This window comes from Pempheris klunzingeri, chromosome 3 (genome assembly GCF_042242105.1).
Source record: "Pempheris klunzingeri isolate RE-2024b chromosome 3, fPemKlu1.hap1, whole genome shotgun sequence".
NCBI classification, from domain to species: domain Eukaryota; kingdom Metazoa; phylum Chordata; class Actinopteri; order Acropomatiformes; family Pempheridae; genus Pempheris; species Pempheris klunzingeri.
Window position 1 is genome coordinate 6,211,109 of NC_092014.1, and position 20,290 is coordinate 6,231,398.

Consider the following 20,290-nt stretch of genomic DNA (forward strand, 5'->3'; position numbering starts at 1 on the left):
GTGTGTGTGTGTGTGTGTGTTTGGTGCAGTGGTGTAGGAGGCTCACCTAAACATTGGGTCTCGTTTCTGCAAAAGGCGTGTTATTGCATTCTTCGCCATTACCGACTTAATTACAGACTAATCACAAACACACACGTACAGCCACACATGTACACAAAAAGCACTTCACTCACACACACACACACACACACACACACACAGACATACATCTGGTTTCCAGAAAATCCATCGTCTTTCCAATGTGTTGCCCGTTAAGTGGTCTGTGTGTGTCAGTGTGTTGTTTGTGTCTGTGTTTCTACTTCACCGCTCCACTTACTCGTGTGTCCTCTACATATGAATGTGGAACCTGTGTGGAATGTGGAAAAGACAGTAGCCTCCACTTACGCTTCACTGCTTCACTGCTTCACTGCTTCACGTTTTTGTCTGCCGGCATTTTGTAACAGATCTGTTAAGTTCAACACTTGTGCCATCAGTGTGGAACTCATTTGATGAGATTACGAATGATGAGAACTCATTTTGGGATCACTTCAGTCATCTCCAGTCTCAGCATCTCCTTCGTAATCTTTTCTCCTCTTGATCCAAATAAACGACACGGGGTTTTACATTCATTCATTCCAGCAAAGTCACTTTTTCTCTCCAACGCAGATCAAAGACTGCATCAATATTTGTCAGTCGCAGCACTCTCCTCAGACAGCTTCACATTGCTTTATGTGGCTCTGTGCTCTATTATTGTTGGCCATTACGTCATACAGTGACTTTGATTTTGGAGAACAAAGAATAGGCTTATTTACAAGCATAAGACAAGAGAGACAAGATAAGTGTGTGTGAGTGTGTGATAAAATCATACAAATGACGGTCAGTTAGAAGTCCCACACAGTGTGGAACTCATTTGTAGATGAGTAGATGTGGTGAGACAACACTGCTATCTGATTTGATATCAACAATGAGTTAGCTGAATCAGGATTGGTAGAGAAGAAAGTTGGAACTGCACTACCCTGTTTAGAGCCCAGTTGAAAGATTTATTATTAGACAGAGGCAGATTCTTCATCCTGTTGCCTCTCGACTTCAGTGCATTGGATTTGAAATGGAAAAAAATGCTTATGAGGATCAAGTGTTGACTCTTAATTTATGTCCACACCAGATGAAAGGTGATATAATCTTTTTCATACACTGGTCCCAGTACTAAAGGGTTGGTAAGTAACTGGACAAATGATTATATATTGTTATTATATAACGGCTGTCCCCAGCAGGCACATACTTGTATTGCTCTTTCGTCTGTGCTGCAGCTTTCTTCATTTCTTGGTTGTTTCAAGGGCTTTTTGACTTCAGTCTCTGCAGGTGAAACACATGATTAGTTGGATTTAGGTCACGTGACTGACTCTGACAGTCAAGAGCATTCCTCTGTTTGGTCATAAACCCCCACCCACCTCCGGTTGCGAGAGCACCCCACAGGAGCACCAGGAGAGTTCCTGGTGGCCGTGACCGATCGATCACTTGATCAGATGGCCTGTCTATCTATTTATCCAGTTATTCATTTATCCTTCTACTCCAGTGTTGTAGCTGAATAGTCAGCAGCCACTCTGCTTTATGTTGAGGCTTACATTTGACATTTTCTGCATGTGTGTGCATGTTGATCTTGGTGCCCCTCACTCTACAGTTTAGAGCCTCAGGATAAAACCAGCAACTGATGGAGACCAGAACCCTCCTGTCTATCTACAGTACAATATGTGTGTGTGTGTGTGTGTGTGTGTGTGTGTGTGTGTGTGTGCGCGCGCACATGTCCACATTATGTGAATGTGTTGTGCTTGTACACACATACTTCTGCATCAACAGTTTAGGGAAACATTACCTGATGTGTTTAAAGGCATACAGAGGAAGAGCAAAGCTTCCATGTCTCATCTTGTCCTCTGCTGCATTCAGATGTCAGTGCTGCCGATCATTTCTTGGTATGTATGGCTGAAGCCCCTCTTCTTGTACAAACTTCTCAAGAGTGTCAAGAGGAGTTGCTCTAATGTGTGTGATCACCAGCATGTTAAGAAAAGCATGTTAGCAGGTAGTCGTGGTAACATTTGACCAGAAAAATAAACCCTCTACATATTGTAATGCAATCCTATGGATGGGTCACTGTGTTCATGGGAAAAGACTTCTGATATGAGCCTCTGATGTGAAGAATAAAATCGAGTGGAGAATTTTAAAGGAGTAGTTAAACTTTTTGGAAATTAGCCTCACCGACAGCAAATATTCTCCTGCATGTCAACTTTCTGTTTCTCAGTCCATAACGAAAAAAATGCAATATGGTTATGTTATAATACTTAATTAAACGTTTGATTGCGTCTTTAAAAATGACAATTGTGAAATAAATTGCTCTAAATTTACATTTTGAATATTGATTTTAAAGAAGCAGCATCCAACATTATGTAGAATACACACAATATAGCTGTAGTATGTGCCGGTACTGCTTTTGTAAGAGTAAGTTGTAAATACTGAATATGGCACATGCATTTTGTTTGCATTGAAAATGCTTTGAGATGTTTAAAGAGAAAAAAGAATAATAGTGGAATAAAATGTTTTGTATTCAGTTTATATTACTTTTTTGAAATCAATGGATCCCATAACTAATTACAAAAACTGCATTATAATTTATATTATTGACTACAGTAAAGTAAAGTAATCTGACCCAGCCCTTTTAATCACACAGTATTGGCTGTTTTATACAGTTTACAATATTGGGTGTAATAGTGACTATATCAGTAAAGGACATGGTGCCCTGTAAACGATAGAATTAGAAGCTGACAGAATGCCAGCAGGCTGGCTGGCAGACAGACAGATGGCCAAACTGAGAAAATGGGCGGCGAATACATCTGGCGCTCAGACTCAGACATTATGCCAACCTCTTGTGTGCATTCATGTGTGTGTGTGTGTGTGTGTGTGTGTGTTACTGCATGCATGTGTCTGTTGAAAGGTGCAAGGCAGATGGAGGGTTTACGTAAGCCCTAGAAATACGTGTGAAAAGAAGCAATACCAGTAGAGGCATGCCCTCCTCTCCCCTACCATCTATTACTTCCTCTGTTTTCCTCTACTTTCAATATGTTGCACATTTCTCTCAAGTCTCTCCCCCAGTCATGTCTTTTACATCCCATCTTTTTCTCCTTAGTCCATTTTGCAGATCTCTGTGACCATTGTGTCCACAGTGTTTAAAGGAATGTGTGTGAGCACATGATATGCATTTCTGCTTGAGCAACAACTTTTGCCACATCTTTAGAATCCCAAATGTCTCTTTGTGTTTCTGTGTGTGTGTGTGTGTGTGTGTGTGTGTGTGTGTGTGCGCGCGCTCTTTGGATGAATCATTGTCAGAACACATGTATACTTTATTGCCCTCTGGTATTAGCCTTTGTTGTGTGATGCAGACTGGTTCATGTGTCAGTGCCAAGATGGGCGTTATCATGTGACTACAACAAGCTTCTGCAACAAGTATGAGGGAGAGAGGGAGAGAGAGAGAGAGAGAGAGAGCGAGCACATGGTCTGTGTGATAAAGTATTTAATTAGTTTGTTTACAAGGTAGCTTAATTATAGGTTCTGCGTGAACCACATGTCTCAGAGGTAACATCACACAAAAACAGACAAACAGTTGTGGACATTTACATTTTGTTTGTGTATTTATGCCAATGCTGAGGAAAATTCGTCTTTTTGAAGTTCATCAGATAGTCAGTTACTTTGGTACTCTGGTGTTTGGTGTTGGTTAGGAAATTGCATGATGCATTTATCAGAACTTGTTTGCTGAAAACAAACTTTTCGGTTGGAAAAGAGGTTGATAGGAGAACATTCAAAAACCAGCTAAAAGAGGTTAAAACACTCTCTGAAACAAGTGTAGCAAGACTTCTAAATCATAGCTTTGCTCAACAATTCCCCCACTCTTCTAAATGAGTTAGCAAAGTATGTGCAACAAAAGGTAATCATAACAACAGTAAATTTGCTTCAAGCTTCAACAAAGCCTCTGTGGAGAAATGGATCTTGAGTAATTGGCCATAGTATAAGTGCTGTAATACACTCTGAGACATCTTGATAAACAGCTGTCAATCAGGTTTTAACCAGCTTGACATTATTTCCCTCAGTCTCTGAATCGGAGAAAGTCTTTTCTGCCCTCATGTTGTGACGACAGACGCTCTGAATCAGACTGATTGCCCTTATGGTCCAGAGTACTAACAAGATCTACAGTGCAGTCATAACAGGACAATGGCCCAGAGCAGCAATGAAGTACAAACATTCAAACAAAATGTGCTTTTCATCTCCCAGACAGTTGTCATTAGAGACCCTCTGGTTCCTATCCAAGCTTTTATTTCTTTTTATACTTTGGTAGCAGTCAGCAGTCAGTCTCTGCGTGGTGTAGCTCTGTTAAAGAAGAAGTCATGTGGTGAAAAAGCTTTGTCAGCGGCCAAGCCAATGTTAAAGACCTCCCCTCCTACGGCATCTTTAAGAGGCAACATAAAACATACTTTTACTCACTGGCTTTTAAACATATCCTGTATGCATGCAGTTTGAAATGTGACGGTGAGTGTGTTGGGTCAGATTGTTTTTCTTGCTTTCTTTCTTTTCTGCATTACGACAAAGTGTAACTGATGTGGTGATGTTGGGCTCCCAGGGGTATTTTGTAGAGCCGGGGAAGGGCACAAGGCCGGCCAAGGTATTGCTGACTAAAGGCTCTTTCAGAATGGGATAGTGTGAAACTCTGTCGCAGCAGGAAATGAAGTAGGATGTAATTGTTGCACACAAGAACAAGCACAAATATTTCTATAATTGTTGTTTGTTTTGGCCATGTCAAATGTCTGCTGCCTGCAGCTTGTGACCTCTTTGGGTCAGAGAGATAATAAACGTTTTTCTTTCTGTACCTTGACTGAAGTGCTCTGTATAGACACCCTGACAAATGAAGATGGTGGCCAGGCGAATGCACTGATGAGCGACAGAAGATCAGCTGATCACCACAGCCACCGATCCCCTCAGTCACACTGTTTCTTGCGCCTTTTCAGCCAATCCTGTTGATGTCCTGAAGGTCCTGGAGCTGTCGGAGGACATGGAGGGCGTTTCGTTGGAAGCAGGACTGTGCACCAGCAGGACGGGACGAGAGGAGACAGATCTCTCCTTTAAGATCGACAAGAAGATTCAACTGAGCGCGCCAACCAGGCAGCTCTTCCCTGGTAGGTCAACATAAATCTATGTGGGCTTGTTTGACAGAGTAGATAATAAAGTGTATGTATGCGTATACTTGGTCATTGAGAAATATATGTGTGCATCCCCTGCAGATTCGCCATTCCCTATGAATTTCTCAGTGATGACAACAGTTAGAGCCGTGAAAGGCTCACAGGTGTTTCTCCTCTCCCTGTACGACTCGCAGGTACGCATCATACTCGCTATGTCAGGATGGTGAATCCACACTTTTGCTCAACTGAATAAGTAACAACTCTGTGTCCATTGTAAATTATGTTGATAAAAGAGCAGCTTTTTCCTTTTAATCAGATAATTCAGCGTATTGATCCACCAAACAAACACGTTAGTCTGACAATTAGCAAAAAACTAAATCCATACCAACCAAGCCCTCTGCAGGAGGCACTCCTACTGGGATCAGCATCTCATGTTGTCCTCAAAGTTGAAATAAGTTAAGCTAGTTTTTTGATAATTTGATGAATATTAATTGACAGTAATGTAAATATTATGTAAAAACCATATTTCTATATTTATATTTAAACTGACCATTGTACAGTATATTCCAAATACAAAGAAACTAAGTACACCAGAGTTTTTTTTAGTTGTCTCTTAAGAAAACAACCTTTTCAAATCATCATTTTATCCCATCATCCCTCTTCCTTCCTCCTGTCTGTGTCTCTGTGTGTCTCAGGGCACACAGCAGCTTGGTGTGGAGGTCGGCCGTTCTCCTGTCTTCCTGTATGAGGACCATGAGGGTCGTCCACCTCCAGAGCTTTACCCCACCTTTAGAAAGATCAACCTGGCTGATGGCAAGTGGGTAACCAACACACAGGCACCCAGACACACACTTTTGAGTTGGCCTTGCATTCCAATTTTGACATAAACTTTCCCTTTTTTCTCTGCATCCTAAAAACAAATTCAAACATAAAACCCTCAGAAAAGAAAGGTTGGAAAAAAGGTTAATTTCCTCTTCTGTGCTTTCCGCCAGGTGGCACAGAGTAGCGTACAGTGTGGAGGGCCAAGCAGTGACTCTCTACCTGGACTGTGTCAAACTGGACACCCTGGACCTGCTCAGAGGTTATGACTCCTACGTCAGCACTGACGGGGTTACTGTGTTTGGAACACGACTCCTGGACGAAGATGTGTTTGAGGTATGACTCGGAGTCAGTGTGTGTGTGTGTTGACTGCACGTATGAGTTAATGCGTAAAAAGACACGGAGAAAGTCAAAAGGCAAAATATGAAGAGAATGGAGGTGAAAGTGTCTGATTCAAACACATAGCAAAGGGAAGATCATCACCTCGACACCACGCACTTTGTCATTTTGTTTAGCTTTAGTAAAAAAAAAAAACTTGGCAAAATATACATAGAATGAGATCACACAGTGAGCTCCATGTGTGTGGTAAGGAAGTACCTCCGCTTGTTGCTGCTTGTTTGATTCATCCATCAAATGGTGACAAGTGAATAAACATTAAGGCTTTCTCTGTACACTGCCCTGTAGTGGTTAAGAGGATGTACTGCATGTTTACCTCTGCTCCAAACCTCGAGTGCTTGAACTTTATAAAGCTGCAGATGATTTGAATTCATGCAAAGGCCAAGCTTATAACAAGCAACTTGTACATATCCTATAATGTGAATATTTATTTTCTGAGCTTATGAGTAGTTACTGCAGAAATGAACACAGTCCCGCTTAAGCTCTCAAATGTCACAAAATGTCCTCCAAATCTGTAGCTGTGTAAAACCGTTTAGGAGTTCTGTTTCTGGTGTGTCCTGAGCTGTGTGAAGTCATTTTGACTTATCTCAAGAAGTGACGTGAACTTTGATCTTTGTTTTCAGTACAATGTCAGGTGGTCCATCTGTTAAACTGAACAGCCCCCAGCCTATGTTTGGCTTGGACTCCCTTCCATGTGTGCGTAAAACAGAGCGAGAGGGAGAAAGAGTTTGTGTCTGTCCGTGGACTTAATGTGCTGGCGCCACTTGAGACTGAAGCTCTGGAGGCGATTAACTGCAGAGCCGCGATAAAAGCGGCACTTTGATCTGACTAAATGAACACATACAGTCAAAGATAAAGACATGCGAGAAAGATGACATGTATTGATATAATTAATGACATATCGTACAGTGAGGACCAATGATGACGCTAATGCGTGGTCGCACATTGAATCTGATCTTTGCTCTGTTTATGTGTGTCACTGTGATAACAGGGAGACATCCAGCAGCTGCTGATCGTCGACGACCCCAGAGCAGCAGAGACATACTGTCAGGACTACATCCCAGACTGTGACGCACCTTTGCCTTACGACAGCATATTAGCAGAGGCTGATGAGGTAAGTCTCCTCCTAACAGCCAATCGCACAGAGAGAGTTGAACCACATGTCCGCTTTAACACGCAAGGAGCAATAGAGTCGCGATAAAGCCTTTCGGTCTACCGGGCTCATTCCACGCATAACAAACACTGTGAGGCATCTCAGGTGTTGAATGTTGTAAATCCAGACTGTCGTTTTAAAACATTAAGGTGCCCCCAAGGTTTCGGTGCAAGAAGAAAACTATTACAGGTATTTATGGGCAGTTTAGAAGGCAGATATGACAAAATGACTCATGCTTTAATTATTTTTGGTCATATATCACACTCGAAAATCCTCTGGGGTAACATGAATTAAACAGAGACATTCGCTGCGTTGGAGAGTCAGACAGACATTTTGCTCTGCGTTATTTGGTTTCTATGAGCTTTTTATCTCCTTGCCCTCAGTGTGATACTTCAATTTTAAAATGAGGTAATAAATCTTAAAAAGCAACCAGTGTCCTCCGAGCTCTCACCCTCTCTTTCTTGCTCTTTATCCATAGTGAAACACACTACATGGTTTTGTAATCCAGTGTACTTTGCCAGATTCTTTGTGCCAACGCTCCACACTCCCGGAAAAGGTTTCAAATCCACCTCTGCTGCTGCGCTTTAATTTATCATCTGGTTTACAGCTCGAAACACTCCAGGATTCCTGGTTCTTGTGCTCAGTTGTTTCATCGTAACCCTTTGATGAAACCTTCATGCTTCAGGCTGTCCTGAAGGAGCTAAAATAAAAAGACTTAACTGTACCATTGTCATGTGTGGGCTGTATCATGTATTATTGACTTTTTCATGACATCTGTCTTGTGGCAGAGCACTCAGCCAGATAGTTCTGCCAAAAGAAGCAATGAGTATCCTTTTAGTCCTAAACATTACATTTCTGATCATTTTACCAGTTATATGAATCAATGTCTGGGTTGTGTGTCCATGAAAACAAAAAGTTACATGTAATTACATCATGCATCATCTCTGTTTTGATTCTTTTATGGTGCTCAGGTGGAGAGAGCGCCCAAGAAGCACGTGGTCGAGGAGTTTGAGGAGTTTGACTACAGTGAACACTACGATGACTTGTCTGTTTCCACAGTGACTGCAGGTCCTAATGTCACAGAGTATGAGGTGGGACTCAGCAGGAAGAACAGCAGCATGAGCTTTTCCTTCTGTCTATGTGGTTTTATCCCCTCTTTCTCTGGTCCCTCATCATTTGTCTCCGTGTATGTTTAATGGACAGATCGTAGAGTACGAAGACTACGACAACACAACAGATTTCTACCATGTGAATGAGTATGAGTATGAGGAAGAGTACGACGAGCGCTATGGACCGGCCGAGAGAGAAAAGGAGTACTCTGTTAACACACAGGTACCATCGGAATCATCACACACCAAGATTTGTGTGCAGTTATACATAAAGAAATCCTGTGTAGAGAAAATAAATTAACCCCTCTGTGCCTCTTATTCATCTGTTCATGTGTCTATATCCAACTGTTCTCGCTAGGATCTACCAGAGAAAGGACAGAAAGGAGAGCCGAGCTATTTGGGACCGGTGAGAAAAACGCACACAGACAGACTTAAAAACACAACTAAGTGTGGGCTTGATATTGGTCCTCAAAATGTTTTGGACACCAACTAAACATATCCAGAGAAAGAAATGCATCAAATGCTTGGTCACATTCCTAATTTTGTTATTCTTTGACTAGATGTTCAGTCCCTCTGATATCTATACTTGTTGTCCAGTGCGTGGTTGACCAGATATTTCCTCATTTGGATCAGGAAAATAATTTAAGACAGATTCTTGCGTTATGCCATAAGACAACATTGATGAATCAGAAAGTTTGGCCTATACGTTTTTAAATGGAGAAATGGTTTTATTTTTTTGCCGCATCAGTGTGAGGAAATACTTTGGGTTTTGAGGTGTTTCATTTACTATATGAACCAAACACTAACATTTTTGACTGGTTATTTTATCCACAAACAATTTCTCAATTAATTTTCTACAAAATTTTAAGAAGTAATTTATTGTTATTTGCATTAAAATGCCACCAGTGCATAGTCATACGATGAAAAAAAAAAAGGTCCCACTCAGTCCATATCTTATTTAATTTCTCACTGGGTCAAACTCTCTAATATGAGGGAACATCCTGTATTGGTCAGACTGTACGTATAGGGCTGGTGGCAAAATAGAAAGATTAATTGGTGTCACCTGATGAATGGTTACACCTTTACCAAACAAGTTAATTTCTGTGAAATGTCTGCAGGGAACCCAGATTACAGGACCACACGGGCCTCCAGGACCTGAGGTTAGTGAATTTTGCTGCATGTAACTTGAAACACATTTCTCTTCAGTATTCAGACAAGAACAGAAACAGTTTTTTTGCAAGTGGGAAAGATGGACACAACTACCACTGCAATGACTTTTATGGAAATAGAAGTTCCCAATTCCATCAAACTCAGCTGGCTTTTTGTGGTTTCTGTCTGTGTGTGCAGGGAGAGCCAGGGACTCCTGGAGTCACAGGACCGGTAGGACCTCGAGGAGATCCCGGGGAGCTGGTGAGGACTGTCCTGTGTTTGTTGTGTGAGTGACTGAGCCCACCACATGTTGGCATGTCTCCCTAACTATCCTCTTGTGTCTCCTCTCAGGGACCTCCGGGACGGCCAGGTCTCAACGGAGCTGATGGGATACCAGGTCCCCCAGGAAACATCATGCTCATACCGGTAACATGAAGATCCGTCTGTGTTGCCTGAGGCCTAACAAGCTGCAGTGATGTTGCCATGAAAGTTATTTGGTCCTATTAACCCTTAACAGAACCTCAGGGCAAATGGGAATGTTTGAATGTCGTAACTGAGAAATGGGCTGGCTGACGAATGCGCCACAAATTTCACTTAACCTTGAACCCATATAAAACACTCAAGTTAGCACTTCAGTGTGTTACTTGATATAGTATAAGTCAGCTGTGGTCAGAAAGCATGAGTATGTCCCTTTGTTCTGCTGATCTCCTTAAGACTTCGGATTTTTACTTTGGTTGACATCCAGTGATTGTGAAGGCCATAAGATATGATTCAAATAATTTTCCTGCTGATCAACACTCCACTAAGTTATTCAAATTTTTCCTTTAATTTCACCCATGTGCACCTTTTTATACAAGACTTGAATAGCAGTGCTACATATTGGCCACAGGGTGGGGTATTGAGTTTAACTTAAAAGCATCTTGTCTGCTTGTGTGTGTGTGTGTGTGTGTGTCTGCAGTTCCAGTCTGGTGGTGATCCAAAACTAGGAACTGTGGTTTCTGCGCAGGAGGCGCAGGCTCAGGCCATCCTGCAGCAGACAAAGGTGCACAAATGTCAGAGATATTACCATCACATGTGATAAATTGCACACAGAACTGAGTCTGACTCCTTCTTCCTGCTCCTCTAGCTGGCTAGGAAGGGGCCTCCGGGGCCACTCGGTCTCAGAGGAAGACCTGGACCACTGGTGAGTGAGATCACATCATGCTGTCATCTTAGTGTTTAGTATGTGTTCAACCGCTGCTTGATTTTCTCCAGATTTAGAAGACAGGGAAGTGCAAGTGAACAATGAATAACTACCGACTGCAGAATGCAGCATAATTATTTCTTTTTTTTTAGATGAAGCACAATGAAGTGATGTTACTGCTCTGCTACTTAGTGGAAAAAATAAATTACTTCAAGAAACGCAACAAGATTTAAAAACACCTAAGCAACCAGAACATTACTTGGAAATGTACTTAAAGTGGTAGTATATGCCCCAGCACTGGCACGACAATCTACATTTTATGCCAACAAATGCATAACAAGGCAGCAAAACATATCATATAGTGTGATTCAGAATATGACACAGTTTAGTTTTTCCAGTGCTTAGTTAAACACAGGTCCTTCTTTATTAATTGTGGTGCCTTTTTTCTGTTGCAAATGAACTGTTGCATGCAACTCCAGGGCAGTGACAAACATTTAGGTTCAGGAACTCACCCCCAAAGCAGGCGGAGATCAGCAGAAACCAAAGCAGAAGCCATAACAAGGGCTGCATGCTCCAGGTCATTAAGTGTTCAAAAGAAAGCTCAATATTGGGTGGATTCACACAGCACATGTGTAGGCACACACAGACATGCAGACCATGGACATCAAAGCAGAAAACTGAAGTTACTTTTTCTCCCCAGGGTGCAGCGGGTCCCTCTGGGTTGAAGGGGAGCAGTGGAGAGATGGGGCCAGCGGTGAGTCAGCTGGTTGTCACGGCAACACCTCACTCCTTTGTATAACACTGGAACTCATTTAAGAACCAGCTCGACCATCAGCTGTTCTCTTTCCACCCTTTTCCCCTCAGGGTCCTCCAGGACTGCCAGGTATCCACGGTCAGAACGGACGACTCGGGAAAAGGGTGAGTTATTTTACCAATGCTTATCATGGTCTGTGATCTGTTATTATGCTGTCGATTGTACTTTCTCCATAACTCAAATGCTTACAGTAGTATGTCTGTGAGGAATCTACCATGTCTAAGTTGTTTGTGTGTGTGTGTGTGTGTGTGTGTGTTTATTAGGGTCGAGCGGGTGCAGATGGGGGCCGTGGTGCAATAGGAGAGCCTGGAGCAAAGGTGACGAAGAACCGACGTCACAGTCGCACCATTAACTTGCTGGCTGTCATTTTAAAATATGATTTAATGTCTCTTTTTCTCAGGGGGATAGAGGGTTTGATGGCTTGCCAGGTCTCCCTGGCAACAAAGGACATAAAGTGAGTTACTTGACTGAAGGATTGAGTAGTGTTAAGCAGATAATTCACAACACCAATTTGCCAACTTGCGTGTGTTCATTTTCTCAGGGGGACAGGGGTAAGCCGGGCACTGTAGGTCCTCCTGGAGAACTAGGAGAAAAGGTGAGAGGCCGCTGTGTTTGTGGGTATTCATGTTTATGCAGGTTCTTTTTCCAGGATGTATTGATGTTTGTGTTTGTCACAGGGCTCCGAGGGGCCACCTGGGCCAAGAGGACAACCAGGTGATGCTGTAAGTGTTAACACACAAATAGAAAACACACAAATACAACATGCAAAGACAAAATGATAAAAGCACACACAATTACATGCAATTTTGTCTCATTATATCTAACTGATGTGTATTTCAGGGTTCCAGAGGTCTGCCTGGCTCCAGAGGTCGTCCTGGGCCTCCAGGCCAGGCTGTGAGTGTGAAATTTACACTTTTTCTATACATACAACCTCTGCACACACACACACACACACACACACACGTAATATTCATAGTCACACAAATTAATCTCTACCTGTGACAACAGTAAAAGACATAAGATACCAGTAATTACCCAGTTATCTTGCCTCTGTGTTTATCCATACCGTGAAAGTAGGGCTCTTCTCAACACCAGCAGAAATCTAGCTGTGGAGTCACAGTGAGATGATGCCACATTGATAAGGCCTAGTCATGATGTTAGTTCTGCATTTGTTAGCATGATGTTATGCAGTTCTTATCTCATCAGAGAAACTTACTCGGCCAAATACGACATCTCCAAACACCATAAGCAGTGTCTATCTGATATGAATAACTTACAGTGTGTTTGCACTCGTGGAAACACAAGTTAGCACTTGAAAGCATCTGATAGGACGCAAAGGAAGCACTTTTCCTTTTTTCAAAAGACAAATTCATGCTTGATGTTGATTAATTATTAAAAGCCTCAAGCAAGGAGGTGGCACAGCAAAAACCAAGGGGGTAGATGATAATTTTCAGCTTTATTTAGCTGTTGTCCCACGAGGCTCATGTAACAAGCCTCAGGAAAATTTCTGTTTAATATAGTAAGCAATGAACCCTACTTGTATCTTTTCCTTAGTCAGACAGGAAATGAAAATTTGCTTTAGGGATAGGGAGTTCATGTGACAATAAAACTCGTACAGGGGAATTAATAGATGCAGTATACAGCTCAGTCTTGATACATGCTCCAACAGTGTCATATTATTTATAATAAAAAGATGTTTTGATATGGAGGCCACACGAGTGCACTCGGGGACACAAATGAAAAGATTAGCCCCTTCCTTTAACTGTCTCCCTTTCTCACTAACACAGGGCATTCGAGGAATTGATGGGGTTCAAGGTTCAAAGGGAAACATTGTGAGTATAATAAAAGTAGCACACATCAGAACCTGATAACAAATTACATCCCATGACATTATTTCCTTTCTGTAACAGGGACCCCCAGGAGACGTCGGAGCACCTGGACAGCAAGGCAACCCTGGAATAGTGGTGCGAGCAGAGAGCAGATACTCACAGAAATGGTAAAAATGAATGAATACACAGGACTACTAATGCTCCATCTCTCCTACAGGGTTTTCCTGGTCCGCAGGGGTTAGTAGGGCTGCCAGGAGAGAAGGTAAGATACTTGTAGCTGGATTTTTCCCTTTGCCGTGAAGGAATCGTGATTGACTGATCTTTGTCTCACAGGGTCCTCAAGGGAAGAAAGGGATGCAGGGCTTACCTGGAAACGACGGACCCCCAGTAAGTTTAGGCATGTTTGTACTCATGTCTGAGGACATAACGCATTCCCTGGTCCCTAATCCTAACCTTAACATCACAACCACATGCCTAACTACAGATATTAACATGTCTTCTTGTCAATAGGGTCACCCCGGGAGAGAAGGTACTCCAGGTGAAAAAGGCCTGCCGGTAAGTCTGTTGGATGCATGTATCTGTGTCTGTGTTGCTGTTGTGTTGCTGTTGTCAACCAGCTTTCGACCATCCTAAAGGAGGAGGTTGACATGGACGCTTAATTGCTTTCTTGCCAAGCACTCTCAACTCCATTTAAAATCACAACTTGTATTTTTACACCTTTTTGCAGATTAAACAAACAGAATATATCATGTTGAATAGTGAGTTCTTATAGTAGGTTCTCTCTATTTCCAGTGTTTGTGTTAAGGTATCAATCCTCTTACTTGACTCTCATTTAATAAACAATGATGCGAATTTCCTAAAATGTCAAACTGTGCGTGTGTTGATTTAGGGTCCTGTTGGAGTGCAGGGGCCTGTTGGATATCCTGGACAACGAGGAGTTAAGGTAGTTTATGCAAACGCAAAATTTTCTTGCTACTGTGTAAAAAACGTACCTCTAGTTTTACCGATCCTCTGGCTTTCACATCACCTGATGAATTTCATGGTCCTCTGTTGGTTGAGAAAAGCTTTTCAAACCCGATTCGATTCAAGGAATAGCGTGTTTGTCCTTTTGAACATAAGGCTGTATTTTGTAGCTCTAGAGAAGTTAACTTTTTTCCTAGATATCATTACCTAGCCATCTTCTAGCCAAATAAATAAGCGGATGATTTTGGTTTTCACTGCCAACAGTCAAGTCTGTTGGCAAAGCATGGCAGCAATTCAATATGCTTTCTACCTCATGAGGATAACACGAGAGGCCAGTGATATTGTGTGGTGTGTTTTCCTGTTTTCTTGATGACTTACAGTTTGTTTCCCTCTTTGACAGGGAGCAGATGGAATCAGAGGATTAAAGGGAAGCAAAGGCGAAAAGGTGAAAGAAACAGAGAAGTGGTCTGTGCACACTCAGGATGTTTTGGCTTCTGACGATATCATATTACCCCCGCAGATCAACTGCAGTCAGCATGCTGTTTTCACTACTATCTGTGATTTTATGTTATTCGTTAAACTGTCTTGCTGTCTCCTCCAATTCATCTGTCTTCAGGGCGAGGATGGTTTCCCAGGGACCAAAGGGGAAATGGGAGCAAAGGGGGACGTTGGCGACAATGGAGTTACTGGTGCCCGAGGAGAAGATGGGCCTGAGGGGCCGAAAGGCCAGTTGGGTCCACAAGGAGATGCGGGCCCCTCTGGTATTCCTGGAGAGAAGGTACAGAGCTATGTTAGCATGTAGAATGCTAATCAAAATGGATCTAAATATCAGTAAATGTACAAAAAAAACATCCACAAGATGACTCACTCTGTCTCTCTTTTTTAGGGGAAACTGGGAGTTCCTGGGCTGCCAGGATATCCAGGGCGACAGGGGCCAAAGGTAGAATATTGATTGAATGAAAATAAACAAGATACAGATATAGCAGATATCATCTATACAAAGTGAATGTGTTGCCTTCCTCCTCTGCAGGGTTCTGATGGATTTCCTGGTGTTCTGGGAGCTGGAGGAGAGAAAGGGAAGAAAGTGAGTAGAGAGTTCAAAATCTTGATGTCAGGAAATCAGACTTTCTCCATTAACATCCTGTCTTTCCTGTGGCGTTACTCAGGGTCCTCCAGGTCAACCAGGAGGCGCAGGCCAGAGGGGTCCAAATGTGAGTACTGTGTCTCCAATTAAATTCGATACTTCAGTAGGTAATGAATTGCACAGAAAATTGTATAGACCATAGATTTACTGCACAGACAAGTAGAATTTTAGCACCTTGTAATTTTAACAAAGATCAAGTAATTGTTCTATCAGCATTTAACTGTAGCTTTGATGCTGCTTTGACAGTATACGAAAGAATTAAGGCATGTTGTGTTCTAATTATCAGTTAACTGTGTCTCGGCACAGCAGTACATACCCATTTCGGTTAGATATGAACGTACTTGGCGAATATGGAGTAACATCACTAGCGTTTACTACACCTAAAAATGTAAGTACTTTGAGTAATACTTTAAAGCAGCGATAATAAATAATGTTATAACATTTCATCAAGTGATGTTGTGTAATGTGACAGAGGTTGCTCATTGTGACAAAGACCCGATTCTGTCGTTCCACATAACTGCATTTATTTAGTCTTTCAGCTCATTGCTTGCAAATCTCTAAAAGCTGCACGCTTCCAGCATCAAACAGCAGACAGACTCAGTCTGTCAACACATTAGGGCATTTAGCAGCTTAAGGGTCAGATGTGTTTTTTTATGAGTTTGTGGAGACCAAAAACAGAGCTAAAAGAGTGTGAATGTTGGACTTAACATTTTTGAGGTAGACAGAAACTCAACTTCAAATGAACACTAATGCTGGTAGGTCTGTTGGATGTGTAAATAGGCAACTGTTTTCTAACAAGTTGACTATATTAACTTAAAATGTGATAATATGTCACTGTTGTGTTTACAGCTTGTTGCCACTGCTCTGAAGTAACTAAAAAAATCAGTTGTAGGTTTAGACTGGTTGACCACCTTGTAGCAGATCACTGAGTCATCTCTGTGTTCACTGAACCAGTGATCTAATAAGTCTATAAACGTTCGCCGTATAGTGACTCACTACCCACTGAACCACAGACTGGTTTGAACCTCACCTTCTGTCACAGGTCAGTAAAAGTTCATGGCTGTCCACTGTTTGGACTCATTCATGTTTCTTCTATGACAGGGTGCAAGAGGTGCCAGAGGGGCAAAAGGGCCTACAGGGAAACCAGGGGAAAAGGTCAGCTGACTCTCCTCTCAGCCAATAGTAAACCCCGTCAGTCATTGTTGATGGGTGAATACACTTTCACTATTAGCTGTGCTTCACCAGTTTCTAGCTGTCATTGCCTTCATGTTCGTCTTCCCTCCTTCATTTTCACAGGGCGCCTCAGGACACGATGGGCCCTCAGGATCTCCTGGAGAGAGGGTAAGAAAAACTGTTATTATATGTTATTGATTGATTGATCAGTTGATTGATCGCCTGTTATATTAAGTGGTTATGCTTTTTTAGGGACCTCAAGGGCCACAAGGAAGAAATGGAGAGCCAGGACCCAAAGGATCAACCGTGAGTTGTGACAAGACACACCTTGACAACAAACACAGATTCAGTTGATCATTAGTCATAATCTTCTTTTTAATGTAGAATGTCAGTAGGTATACTTCCTGCTGCTAAACCTCTGCTGCCCTTTTCACCATCTAATCCACTGTCTGTTGCTCCTTTTTCCAAGTCGATTTAAGCTCAGGTCCGTCTAAAATCTCAACAATATTTATAAAAACAAGACTAAAAATAATCATCAACAAGCCTTGACAGTGAGAACAAAATATTCCAAAAGCACATAATGTGAAGGTCCCAAAGCTTGGCAAACAGATGAGTTTGGCTTGAGTATCTGCTTTTTCCAGTCCCAGAAAAGTTTCCTGACCCAATGTCTAAAGGTTGAAGTGGCAAGGATTTTTTATTCTATATTGTAGCTTGGATGGCAGTGGTAGGTTGTTTTGGTGCAGGCTGCACTATGCCAGTATTTCATACTGCATTTTCAGATTTCCTCTAAGCGAGAATGCACTGGAAATAAACCCTAGTCATATCCTGCTATGAATCACTTACAGTGGCCTGCAGGGGACAGTTCCTGCATTCATATTTGAGTATTTGACAGCTCAGTGAATGATTAGGTAGCAGGGTGACATGTAAAAAAAGTGCTTGTGATTACTCAGGCCATTTTTGACTCATCTTTAACACCATGAATATTACATTTGGATTAATATTAATTTCTCACCCTGTCTGTGTGGTTCTGTATGCATGTATGTGTGTGTAGGGTCCAGCTGGGAAGGACGGACTTCCAGGTCACCCAGGTCAAAGAGGAGAGCCGGTGAGTGAAGTCAAATTTCATGAGAGTTCAAAAGAGGTCATCAGTTACTGCACGTTTCTGTGAGAGATGGTCTTCACTGTACACACACAAGAAAACCTTTTTTACTCATCTTTTTCTGTGACTGCAGGGATTCCAAGGGAAGACGGGACCTCCGGGACCCTCAGGTGTTGTGGGGCCACAGGTGAGCCCAACAATGTCGATCAGCTCTGTTATGTGATATTCCTCCTGCCTTGTGTTTCACATACTGCTGTACTTGACTCAATGGTTTGTGTGTGCTTCAGGGCAAATCAGGTGAACCTGGTCCAACAGGGGACCGTGGTCACCCAGGGGCACCGGGCGTACCTGGAGAGCAAGGTTTACCTGGGGCTGCTGGGAAAGAAGGTGGAAAGGTGGGTGCACACACAGTCACTCACACGTAAACACTGATCGCCGTTTGTGTCTGGATTGTACAATTTTTTTTTTGTTGTGTTTTTCAGGGCGATCCAGGTTTACCTGGGACACCCGGTAAGAATGGTCCTACAGGACTAAAAGGGTTCAGGGGCAGCAGAGGAGCACCTGGAATTATGGTAACACACACAAATACAAATGATTTGATTTCTTAATATTATGAATTATATAAGCTACATCGTATAGATTATGTGTTATCTTTCCAGGGACCCACTGGTCTGAAAGGAGGATCAGGACCTAATGGATCCCCAGGTGCCATAGTAAGTGACAGTATATAGTTTTGTTCCTACAGTTGATGTTCATGCCCTCTTTAGAGGATGCCCTCTAAAGCTGTTTTTTGTTTTTGAAATGAAAGCATGTTTCTTCAGTCACGTATGATTTCAGTACAATATTTTACACAAGTCCAATGAGACCAATCAGTCGATTTCCACTCAACAAATTCACACAAAAAACGGACATCTTCGAAACAATTTCGTGATTTCTCATAATTAGAACCAGTATCAAATGATTATGATTGTGATTTCAGCTGTTTTTATGCATCCATTTTTTATTGCCTCAGTACGTTTAATTGGCAAAAAGTTCAAGAATCAACACGTCCTGTCTTTAGGGGCCAACAGGTGAGAGGGGCCCTCCAGGATCAGCAGGTGCCATCGGACAGCCCGGTCGGGCCGGAGCAATTGGAGGACCTGGACCAATGGGAGAGAAGGGCGAGCCTGTAATTACATCTAACTGCATTTTTTTATTATTATTTAAACTTCATTCACTTTCAGTGACACTGAGGTGACTGAGTGACTTGATTTTCTTTAATGTTTTCAGCACATTCAGTAAAAGTTCAGAATCATAAATGCAGAAATACAATAACATGTGTTGAATATGGTTGTGTTCCAGGGTGAGAAGGGTCCGATTGGACCAGTAGGTCAGGATGGAGAGCAGGGACCTGGAGGGATGCCTGGGGCTACAGGCCCTGCAGGACCTCCAGGAGACGACGGGGATAAGGTAAACAGTGTGTGTCTGCCAGGTGGAGAGAGAGAGTGTTTGTACTTTGTGATAAATTGTGTGTTCTGAGTGTGTGTGTGTGTGTGTGTGTGTGTGTCCACAGGGAGAGCAAGGAGAACCTGGGCAGAAAGGCAGCAAAGGAGACAAAGGGGAAGGAGTAAGTCTAAAGCAGAAGTACATCACCACAGACTGTTTTCCATAACCAGAGTACATCTGACCATGTCTGAACATTTCTCTTTTTTTCTTCCTCTCTTTTCACAGGGCCCCCCAGGCCCCACTGGCACTCAAGGGCTAGTTGGTCAGCCAGGACTTCCGGTGAGTTTGCTTTTCTCTTTATATCCTGGTTATCTGTGTTCAATGTCTTGAAAACAAAGACCTCATATTGAACTGTATGCCAAATATGATGACAAGTTTGTGAAGTCCAAAACTTCCACAAGTGAAATTTCTTATGTTGGATGCCTTTTTCCCCTCTCACTGTCTGGCTGTTATAGCTCTGGGTTGAATTTTTATCTTGTACTCATAATGCATTAATCATAACAGGAATAATTAATTTTTTGGAAGCTAAGCTTATTTGCTTTCTTGTCTAATTCATTAGACAAGGGGATCGACATTTCCCTTGTATGTGTCTGTTAAATATGAAGCTAGTCAGGAGACAGTTAGCTTAGCTTGAGCATAAACTACCAGCTGGAAAGCCGGCTTATTAACACATTATATCTTGGTTACTTAATACAAACAAAAACCACAGAGTAAAAACTTCAGCTTGTGAGGACCAAGTATCTAGCTAAGTTAACAGTCACTGTAAAGTTATTTGTAGC

General features: G+C 42.2%; 1 protein-coding gene across 1 annotated transcript in view; it reads left to right on the forward strand.

Moving 5' to 3' along the window:
• LOC139225666 (collagen alpha-1(XI) chain-like) overlaps positions 1 to 20,290 on the forward strand; it is a gene marked incomplete at its 5' end in the record, with an annotated part of 29,458 nt that continues 9,168 nt past the window's right edge. The window contains 44 exons of the mRNA XM_070856480.1: positions 1 to 31; positions 5,025 to 5,192; positions 5,298 to 5,389; positions 5,891 to 6,012; positions 6,188 to 6,350; positions 7,402 to 7,524; positions 8,535 to 8,654; positions 8,767 to 8,895; positions 9,031 to 9,078; positions 9,791 to 9,832; positions 10,020 to 10,082; positions 10,173 to 10,247; positions 10,780 to 10,863; positions 10,948 to 11,004; positions 11,705 to 11,758; positions 11,869 to 11,922; positions 12,082 to 12,135; positions 12,219 to 12,272; positions 12,360 to 12,413; positions 12,496 to 12,540; positions 12,659 to 12,712; positions 13,606 to 13,650; positions 13,729 to 13,782; positions 13,865 to 13,909; positions 13,981 to 14,034; positions 14,158 to 14,202; positions 14,537 to 14,590; positions 15,011 to 15,055; positions 15,227 to 15,388; positions 15,497 to 15,550; positions 15,641 to 15,694; positions 15,777 to 15,821; positions 16,856 to 16,909; positions 17,051 to 17,095; positions 17,180 to 17,233; positions 17,979 to 18,032; positions 18,160 to 18,213; positions 18,314 to 18,421; positions 18,509 to 18,598; positions 18,686 to 18,739; positions 19,087 to 19,194; positions 19,368 to 19,475; positions 19,579 to 19,632; positions 19,737 to 19,790. Of these exons, the coding sequence (XP_070712581.1) occupies positions 1 to 31; positions 5,025 to 5,192; positions 5,298 to 5,389; positions 5,891 to 6,012; positions 6,188 to 6,350; positions 7,402 to 7,524; positions 8,535 to 8,654; positions 8,767 to 8,895; positions 9,031 to 9,078; positions 9,791 to 9,832; positions 10,020 to 10,082; positions 10,173 to 10,247; positions 10,780 to 10,863; positions 10,948 to 11,004; positions 11,705 to 11,758; positions 11,869 to 11,922; positions 12,082 to 12,135; positions 12,219 to 12,272; positions 12,360 to 12,413; positions 12,496 to 12,540; positions 12,659 to 12,712; positions 13,606 to 13,650; positions 13,729 to 13,782; positions 13,865 to 13,909; positions 13,981 to 14,034; positions 14,158 to 14,202; positions 14,537 to 14,590; positions 15,011 to 15,055; positions 15,227 to 15,388; positions 15,497 to 15,550; positions 15,641 to 15,694; positions 15,777 to 15,821; positions 16,856 to 16,909; positions 17,051 to 17,095; positions 17,180 to 17,233; positions 17,979 to 18,032; positions 18,160 to 18,213; positions 18,314 to 18,421; positions 18,509 to 18,598; positions 18,686 to 18,739; positions 19,087 to 19,194; positions 19,368 to 19,475; positions 19,579 to 19,632; positions 19,737 to 19,790 (3,180 nt within the window). The remainder of the gene's footprint in view (positions 32 to 5,024; positions 5,193 to 5,297; positions 5,390 to 5,890; positions 6,013 to 6,187; positions 6,351 to 7,401; positions 7,525 to 8,534; positions 8,655 to 8,766; positions 8,896 to 9,030; positions 9,079 to 9,790; positions 9,833 to 10,019; positions 10,083 to 10,172; positions 10,248 to 10,779; positions 10,864 to 10,947; positions 11,005 to 11,704; positions 11,759 to 11,868; positions 11,923 to 12,081; positions 12,136 to 12,218; positions 12,273 to 12,359; positions 12,414 to 12,495; positions 12,541 to 12,658; positions 12,713 to 13,605; positions 13,651 to 13,728; positions 13,783 to 13,864; positions 13,910 to 13,980; positions 14,035 to 14,157; positions 14,203 to 14,536; positions 14,591 to 15,010; positions 15,056 to 15,226; positions 15,389 to 15,496; positions 15,551 to 15,640; positions 15,695 to 15,776; positions 15,822 to 16,855; positions 16,910 to 17,050; positions 17,096 to 17,179; positions 17,234 to 17,978; positions 18,033 to 18,159; positions 18,214 to 18,313; positions 18,422 to 18,508; positions 18,599 to 18,685; positions 18,740 to 19,086; positions 19,195 to 19,367; positions 19,476 to 19,578; positions 19,633 to 19,736; positions 19,791 to 20,290) is intronic.